This window comes from Eurypyga helias, unplaced genomic scaffold (genome assembly GCF_000690775.1).
Source record: "Eurypyga helias isolate BGI_N326 unplaced genomic scaffold, ASM69077v1 Scaffold42482, whole genome shotgun sequence".
In the NCBI taxonomy this organism is placed as follows: Eukaryota; Metazoa; Chordata; class Aves; order Eurypygiformes; family Eurypygidae; genus Eurypyga; species Eurypyga helias.
The window spans coordinates 1-9,242 of NW_010236109.1; the positions used below are offsets into that span (position 1 = coordinate 1).

General features: G+C 55.9%; 1 protein-coding gene across 1 annotated transcript; it reads right to left on the minus strand.

Annotated features, from left to right (window-relative positions):
- Nucleotides 1-2,384: 2,384 nt before the first annotated feature.
- POLR2C (polymerase (RNA) II (DNA directed) polypeptide C, 33kDa) lies at nucleotides 2,385-9,124 on the minus strand (the record flags this gene model as incomplete). The annotated part of the gene is made up of 8 exons (XM_010146974.1): nucleotides 2,385-2,529; nucleotides 3,172-3,246; nucleotides 6,555-6,723; nucleotides 7,215-7,266; nucleotides 8,263-8,391; nucleotides 8,505-8,557; nucleotides 8,743-8,811; nucleotides 9,075-9,124. Coding segments are annotated over 8 exons (742 nt in total), but the record flags the coding sequence as incomplete, so codon positions are not given.
- Nucleotides 9,125-9,242: the final 118 nt, after the last annotated feature.

Genomic DNA, 9,242 nt, shown 5'->3' on the forward strand with positions numbered 1-9,242 from the left:
CCTTCCGGGGGGGGTGGGCTGGGGTGAGCGGCCAGGCAGAGCCGAGCCCCCCGGCTTTCCCGGGCTGCCCCCGCCCCAGCACCCCTTGCTCCTCCACCCGCAGCCGCTCCCCTGGCCGTGCCTCTGGCTTCTCTGCTTGTGGGCAACCCAGGGGCCGGTTTTGGCCAGTAGCACTTGTCCCTCGAGGGGCAGCTTTGCCGATCCAGCAATTCCCTGGGCGGAGAAGCCACACGGATGGGGGGGAGACCCGCGTTTCTCCGTGCGTTCCCCTCGTCGTCGCTCCCTCCTCGCTCACCGGTGCAGCCGGGTGAAAGCCCTCGCCCAGAGGTGCTGGGCTTCACGTGCTGAACTCAAAAGCAATTGATTTTTTCTAGTTCTCCTATTTATTGACCTCCTTTAGAAGGGCTATCTTTTTATTGCCGTGCAAACCTTGGTGTTTCTTTGGAGTCTTCTTTCCGTCTGGGTTGGGTGCTTGGTGGTTTTATTTCCGCCCTTAAAGCTCCCCGGTCTGAGTTTTGGGGACGGGGAGTGTCGTGATGTGGGAACCTGGTGTCTGTAAATACTGTGTCTTGGGTTGGTGTAGCTCGTGGCGGAGGCTGTGGGGGAGCAGTGGGATGGGGAAGGGCTGCTGCCCGCAGCACGGCCGGGCACGGAGGGGCCCGTCGGCACCCGAACACCGCGCGGCAGCACTTCCTCCCCAGGGGAGAGCTGTAACCTGCCCTTTTTTCCTGGCTACACACCTCACCTGGAAAAGATTTAACATTTATTACCAAAAATGTTGTGTTTTCTTTTTTTTAAAAGAAGTTGCTCAATGAATAAACAACCCTTATCCACCCTTCCTGTTTGTCTGTTCCATCCTAACGTGCTCGGGAAGTGCAAGTGGGAGTAGCGCCTGCCAGAAAGAGAGAAAAATGCTGATGGGGGGAGATTTCCTGGCGCTCCCGGCAGCGTGCTTGGCTCCCAGCTTTGTTCTGCCTCCAGGCATGGCCAGGGCATTGCAAGGGAAGCCCTAAAACCGCTGGGGAGGGGAGAAGGGTGGAGCAAGTCACCACCCTTCATCAAAGAACCTGAGTGGAACAGGACGCCAGCACCCCACTGTCACCCCTCAGCCCCAGCCGCCTGCGGCTCCGGGGATGTGCCAGGGCAGTGGTGGCTCCAAGTTCGTGGGCGAAGGGGTTTCAAGCTGCTCCATCTCCCAGCGCGGTGCCAGTGTGCTTATCTCTGCTGTGACTGTCTGGCAGAGACACCACACCAGCCAGGACAGCAGGACTGTCCCTCCAGGGAGAGGGACAGTTCCTGGGAGCTGTGGCACAGCAAGGAGACCAAAGCAGCATCCCAGCAGCAGCAGCTCTCCCCAGAAGGGGACAGCAGTGCTGATTCCAGCTGCTCTCTCCAGCTCAGCCCAAGTCCCTGCTCCCCGAGCCATTCCCATACCCCACATCCACACTGGGATGAGCACAGCAGCACACGCCTTCCCCTCCCTCCCAGTCATCACGGTAAGGAAGAGCAGATCCCTGCAGGAGAAGCTCATCCCAAGTCCTGCTGGGCATTGATGGAGGGGAGGAGGAGGGGCTGAACTGGGGTCACGGTTTGGGACCTGCGCAAGCTCCAGCACAGAGCCCAGCTTGGGGCCAATAGGCACCCGGGAAGCTGTCAGCCAGGGGTTACGGATGGCAGATTCCCGGCCTCCCCAGCTCCTAACAGACAGGTTACAGAGCGCGGGGGTAGAGGCTGCTCCAAGGGAGTCTGTAAATACAGCTCAGCCTGCCTGGCCCATCTGGGCTCCCCTGCAGCGCTGCCTTCTGCAGCATCGTGCTCACCACCCGGCCTCACACATCTGCTTTGAACGGAGCGCTGTATCGGTAGGTGAGGGGCTGCCTGCCCGAGGGGGCTCTGGTCTCCGTGGGAGATCGTGTGTCAGGAGCGGCAGTCAGCGGGCGAGAGCAACGCTCCCTCCACAGCAGAGCTCGTTAAGTTAATGTCTATCTGAGAGAAGTAAGTGATGTGACATCTCCTCCTGCAGCCCCGGATGAGCTTTCAGGGATGACAAAACACAGGGGGTAGGGTTTTATTCAGCACAGTAAGGAATGGACATGCAAATAAGGCAGGGTTGTCTAACCGAGGCACTCACTTCCCAATCCCAAACACCACATGGCCGAAACTCTGGCCTGAAACTCTGGGATCACTTAGAGACAAAGCCTGTCCCAGCAAAGATGCTCACCGACTCCCTTCCTCCTTTACCCTACACACCAGGACAGCTTTCCCCGGGAAGGAGGGCCAGGGAAGAGGTGTCACTGACCAGCAGAACTGGGCCAGGAAAGGAAGAGGGAGATGAGAGGGTAAAAACCTTGGCCCTGAGCGCTGCTGGGCAGTGGCAGCAAACCTCAGTTTATAGTGAGGACATCGCTCTGAATCTCGTGGCTCAGCTGGGTCTGGAGGTCGCTCAGTTTCTTCTTCAGGCCGGACAGCGCGGAGAGAACGATGGTTTCCGGGCGCAGAGAACCACAGGACTCCACGTTGTAATAAAACCTGAGGTTACAAGTCAGGAGGATATGTCACCACCTGCTCTGCGTGGAGGTGTGAAACCAGAGAGCACCCACGGAGCGGTTCCTGCTCATCCTGACCCAGGTCAGAGTCATCCCCAACCATCCTCATGTATTATCCCTGACACAGGGAGCTCTGTGGGGAACCCCAACCACCAGCATTCTTCACCACCCAACTGGGCAACAGCCAGCGCTGCCCCACTACAACCACCACCCCAACACTCATGACTCCAGAGTACTAAATTTCTCAGCACAGCACCCACGAGCCAGCAGAGAGGGGAGGGAAAGGGGGTACTGCCAGCAACCTACACACGACACCCACACGGCTGAACAAATATCCTGAGCCATCTTCCCCAGCAGGCCTCACACTTCACCGAGTGCTGCACTACCCTACTTGGTAACACAAACTCAGGAGAGCTGTCTAGAATCTCCCAGAGGGGAAAACCTGCCAGACCTACGTATATCACCAGTTAATTCCAACTTCTGCCCTGCTTTTCAGGGAACACCAGCTCCCTGGGCTGTCAAACTTCAGCACAGAGCAGATACTCTTGTATTGACAAAAGCCAAAGAGACGCACCCAGCCAGTGCCCCTGTTTTCCAGCTGTGGCAGTGCACTCAAGCTTCCTACCTCTCTGGCTTCCCGTTGGGGTCGTAGGGAGCCTGAGCATCCTCCTCGTCGATCTCCGAGTACTCACTCTTGGGCCTGCAATCAAAGAGCAGGAAGGTTATCAGGGAGCTGACGCTCCAGTTTGGCCCCGCGGAGCCCAGGCACTCTGCGGCATTGCTCAGCCGCAGCGAGCAACCGCTCGGGCTCACCCACAGAGGCAAAGGAGCAGGCATCGAACACCAAGTCACAGAAGAAAAGCTCAGCCCCATGTTTCCCTTTCTAGCTCCGTGTTAATGCCCGAGTCACCTGGCAGCATTGGAGGAAGAGGATCAGCCCTGCTCTGCCCAAACTCATGAGCCCTGTGTGCGGTACCGCAGCTCCACACACCTACGTTGGCACAATCCATCAAGTGCTTACAGTGAAGGGATGTCAGTGCCTGAAGGGACTGTGTTCGTGGAGCCTGGACACTGTTTATGGAGCAACGGACCTCATATTACCTTTTCTTTCTGCTTTTCACCAGGCCAAGAAAACACCGGAGCACCCCAGGGGCTGTGCACCACAGCTGAGATGGGAAGGGTCTGGTCAGCTTGTGCCCAGCAGGAAAAAACCTCCTGTACTTCCAACACCAGCTGCATCCGTGAGCAGCTACTTCCAACACCACCCATCCTAATGTCCTGCACCCCTACACACATCGCTACTGCAATACCTGTGGCATCAGCCAGGCCAACACATCTTTCTACCTATTGCATCCCTCAGCTTATAGAACATCACCTGGAGAGACGGGTTTGGAAGTATTAAATCCATGTAAGAAAAGCCAAAGCCTTGAGCTGCCCGAGAAGGCAGCACAGAAAATCCTGTGCCCGCTAAAGTCTCCTGTTCGCCTTATTCTGCGCCAGCGCTGTCAAGAAAGGCTGGTCCTGGAACCGTCTCATCAGCTGCCTTCAATAAAACTGCACTTCCCAAATAAATCCTCTGTCCGTAACACACCACAGGGAGACAAAGTGTTAACGGTCTTCACCATACTTGCAGAACCACAACCGAAAACAGGGCAGGGGTTTCCACCACCACACCAGCTGCTTGGAGAGTCCAGCTGCATGCCAGCGCTCCGCTGACGGCCTCACCAAGCAACCAGCATGAAAATCCAAACCAAACCCAACAGCTAGGCTTGGACAGCAGAGGCTTTTGTCTCTGTATGGTCTCCACGGGGAGCCGGATGAACTTGGAAAGACAGACGGACCGTCAGGGAACAGGCAGCAACAGTGGCAATCAGTCTTTGGGGTTTTTCTAACTTTGACTTATATTTTATCAAAATCTTCCCCCAAAACTGTTTCCAGGAAGCCAGCCTGCAGGACAACACACCGGGTTCCCGAAGATGTGGCTGACTCTGCCACCCAACACAAGAACCCCCGCCAGCAGCTGCCTTGGGCCACGCAGCCCGGGAAGCGCCTCTTTGCCGAGGTACACGCGCTGAGCCCCGCGGCTGGGGCTCTTCTCTGACACACCGACACCTCCAAAAGCTCAAACTCCCCAAAATTCACACTGCAATTTCAAATCCCAATTTCAAATTCCACAACAGAGATATTCTTGCTTCTCTTCTCAAGCATCTAATCTATCACCCAGCCAACCAACTGCACTTTTGGAGCAATTTACCTGCCACAAATCGCCTGGAAACTTCAAAACTATCCAGTTTCACCTCCAAAACTGCTGGTGACAACGGACAGGCCAACACATCAACTCCTGTAATGTGCTACTAACTACAAGACTGCTGAGCCGCAACCTCCTCTGCCCTGTACCCTCTCACGGTCTTTCACCCTGACAGCCCGGCCTGTAGCTGGCAGTTCCCAAAGTCCAGCTTCAGTCCACATGTAGAGATCATCAGTGCTAAGGAAAATGCCCTTTTCCCGATTTCCTGCACCACCAGCCAGCCTGGTTCCTACTGCAGATCCCCGAGCACCGCCCCGACAAGGTGCTGAAGGATCTGAAGGCCTGGCACGTCCCGTTCTCACCCAGACTGACTGAACCGGACCCAGGAACGCGCCCTACAGAGCCCATCAAAGCCAAGTGGGGTTCACTCCTTCCATCAGTAAAAGAGCTGGGATGGCTGCGGGCAGATCCCTGCCCATTTCATGCATTTTATGGATTCACCTGCATCTCCACCCTCGGTGACAAGAGGCTTCCCAAGTCTGCCGAGTGCAAATCTAGCCATGCAGGATCTCCATGATGGCTCCGGAGCAGGAAGGCCGTGGCAGTCCGGCCGAGGTGTGATATTTAGGCTGACTGTGCCCCCGGGAAGCTGGTTAGGGATAACTCATTTAGCAAGGGACAACATAGGGCCATGCTCTGCAATGGGCCCAAGTGCTCAGGATAGAAGCGGACAGTGTGGAGGTACCACAGCCCACGACCTGCCTGCTCCTGCTTGCAGCCATTGGCAGAGTCCAATCTGGCAGCGTGGGGTCTGGCTGTGACAGGAGGAAAACCCGCTGAGCCCCTTCTGCTGCTCAGCCTCCTCTCCAGCTCCAGCTCTGCTCAGGCTTCTGTTCCCGTTTGCTCAGCCCTGGCTTCTGCAGTCCCTCCACCAAATCCTGCTCCTGTACTGAGATCTTCCCGGCCTTCAGCGCAGCTCTGGGTGCTGCCCCGCTGCTACGGCAGCGTATCCACTGCCCCCTGTAGTCCCCACTCTCAGCCTGCCTTGCCTAAAGCACCTGGATCCTCGCCCTGCCATGGGTGCCGGCATGCTCAACGACAGGATGTCTGCTGGGATGCAGAGCCCTGAGCAGCTCTACTCACAGAAAAGTGCTTGCTGGGTGAAGCCCTCGCCCTGGACAAAGCTTTCCAAAAGCAAAATGAAGCCACTTTCTAATGAGATGCAGCATACTACCAGTGTACAGTGGTATGTCAGAGCACAGGAAAGGGCTGGAGAGGACAACCCTGCTGCCAGAGCTCACAATCCAGGAGTGAGGAGGTGTAGGGGTGAAAATAGAGCCACACACTGGGCTTCCTCAAACAAACAGGGCTCCAAAATCAGCCCTGTGACCTAACCTTCTGCTCTTTGCTCTGGCAGCAACCTCTTCCACCTCCCATGGACCTATTCGTCCCTCAGACACTACCCTGACCTACATGCCACTTGTGCAGGGAAGGAAAAGCAGGAACAAGTTGTGGGAAAGAACATGAAGATGAAGTAAAACGGTACATGAGGGGAGGACAAGAGGTGGCCACAAACCAGCCCACCTCGCATGCAGCTGCAACCAAGTGCCTGGCTTTGGTAGCCCGACAAAGGAGCAGAGTCTGTGCAAGGGGGAGGGACAGGCATGATCGTTTACTGACCCAAATTATCCCCAGGGCTGAAATGTAGGCGCCTGTTGGAAAATCTTTTCCAGTCCCTCCAAAAAGACATCAGGACATACCACTCCTCCGGTTTGGGGTACACTGTGTGCCTTAGCGCGTTGTCTGGGTCATACTCGAAGGCAACACCTGCCGTGGGGTTCCACTTGGCGTGCTCCTTGCCAAAGCCCTTCTTGGCATAGGCTCGCAGCCTCAGCTCCTGGCCCTTCCGCAGCTTCACAATGAGGATGTCTGTGGAAAAGCACACGCCTGTTTGAGAAGGCTGCAGAGGAGAAATGAGTGTGCAGGACCACACAAGAGCAAAGGCAGGAATTTTTAGTGCTTGGGAAGATGCCACCAGAAGCCAGGGCTCACTTGGATTCCCTAAAAGGCCTCATCAGTGTCCCCAGAGTAGCTGGTAAACATCATTCTAAGTGAAAAGGAGTTGTATGTATGCCCAGAGGCACAGTTCAGGCCACTAAGCAACAGCAGACAGCACGGCATTTTGCATCTTTGCTGTCTCTAAGCTCTTACATGGAGAGAGGCACCCTCAGACACAGGGCTTCGAGTGGCATTAAGGCAGAGTACTAACCCTGCTGATGAGCAACGCCAGCGTCTCTCAACTGCCAGCTTTACAGCTGCCTTACTGATACACAGCTGGTAAAGGAAGAATGAGTTCAAAGAGCCTGAAAGAAAAAATTAGGCCCTTCTCCAGCTCTTATTCCCAGTGAAACACCGCTTACCGTCCTGCTCCACGTAGTCATTGGGGTCGTTGTCCCTGCTCCGAGATGTTACCTGCAGCAGAACAAAAGCCAGCAAATGAAAGGCATGCTCAACTTTTCTCCCCACATCAAACAGCAGTTGCCTACAAAAATTGGAGCCTGCAGAGAGTCACTCTGGAGTGATTTAAAGCAACGAATCGATCCCACCGTATGTAACAGAAATGGGGACAGTTCAGGCAGCTGCAGCCAGGTAGATCATACCCCGCTGCACAAGCCTGCTCGTCTCCCAAGCTGCTCGCCCACATGGGACACGGAGTGCTCCAGCCCAACACCGCTGCGTTTTCCGTAACACAGCCCAGAGTCCCACGACAGCACCTGCAGCCCCTCAGCCCAAGCGAGAGCAGGCTACAGCCAGGCTTTATGCAGGCAGACACTGTCACCAGCCACCAAAAGCAGCCCCCAGGTTGTGGTGACACACAGATGCAGCCTCAATAGCACTTTAAAACATGCATCTCTTCTGCTACGGCTCCACCAACCCTCTCCAAGGCGACTGGGCAAGAGCCGTTTGGTAGCAGTGCCCTGGGCCAGCCTCCTCACACCTTGTTGCGCTGAGAGCCAAGAACCAGAAAACCAGAGGCCTCTGGGTTGCTGTCAGGCCTTCAAAGAGCTGAGCGTGCCCGAGCCTAGCAGCAAACGGGCAGGAGAGCACAGTGACAGGGCAGCAGGACACAAACACACACACTCGGACTGTTCAAAGCCAGACGAAGGGGCTACACTAAAGATTCCCAAGAGTTTGAGAAGAGGGATGAGTCTTTAACAGGGCCAAACTGCTTTGACACTCCATCAGACTGCAAGTGAAGGACAGCAAGGCAAAGAGGAGCGCATTGGCACACACTGCTGTTTCTGTAGATATTCCTGCTTTGCTCCCCCATAAGTTTTAAGTGGGGCTTTAAGCAACATGAAACATGACTGAAGGCTTTGTTTTGTCCACATTCCATGTGTTTGCTACCCTGGCCTCAATGGGAGCGTAGAGAAGGGACCCACTGAGAAGCAGAGGGATTGCACTGACCGGTATGACCCGGGGGTTGTTGGAGATGAGATCGCGGGATGTGACGTGACGAGTCTGGTCTTCATTGCACCGGACGTCAAGGGTGAACTCCACAGAGCACTCTGGACAAAACTCATCACACGTGCAGTCCTGGGACAGAGACAGGTTGAGACCTCTACACCAAACCTCTCCCTGTAAGAATCGGTAGCAATTCCCATCAGACCAGACACCCACCACCATGAAAAGAAGCACCCACAACTCACTCTGGAATACTGCATCTTATCCACAATGTCATCGCTGGTGAGCGGGATGAGACCTGTGGGAAGAAGGAAATCAGGGGAATGTCTGATGGTGCTCAGGGGAGCGCCATCCCTCCTGCCAAGATGGGCAGGGGGACAGCAGCCTCCCCACAAAGGTGCCTCAGTGTCTCTGGACTCATTTCACCCCCGACCTCTGCCTTCCTGCACATCCTTTGTCTTCCTCCCCGTGCCCAGCACTCACCCAGGCGGTGCGCAATGAATTCATCGTGGAGCACCGAGGAGTTGGCGTCTATCTGGACCCAGTCGATGGCTGCAGAGAGAAGTCACGAGCTGAGAAATATTTCTCTGGGGAAAAGCCGGGGAGTTCGTGAGGGCACAAAAAACGTTATGGAGAGTGCGGCGAGCGGAGGCAGGTGAGTGGAGACAGGCTCCGGTTACACACGGGCCTGGCTAACCACGGGTGAGGCGAGCTGAAGGCAGCTTGGAGACGGAGGGGATAACGGAGGGGAAGGGATGGGAATAACGGGGGGCACGACCGAGGGACCGCGACCGCAGCTAAGTGAAAGGCGGTACCTATGATGGGGACTTCTGCGATGAACACTCTTCGAATGGAATTTGCCACCCTGAGGGAGAGAAACACCCGTGTTTAGAGGGAAGGCGGCGCGAGGACGCTGCGGCCTGAAGCAGGGACACGGGAAGGGGACACCCGCCGGGGCCCAGGCCCGGGCGTTGCTGCAGGCC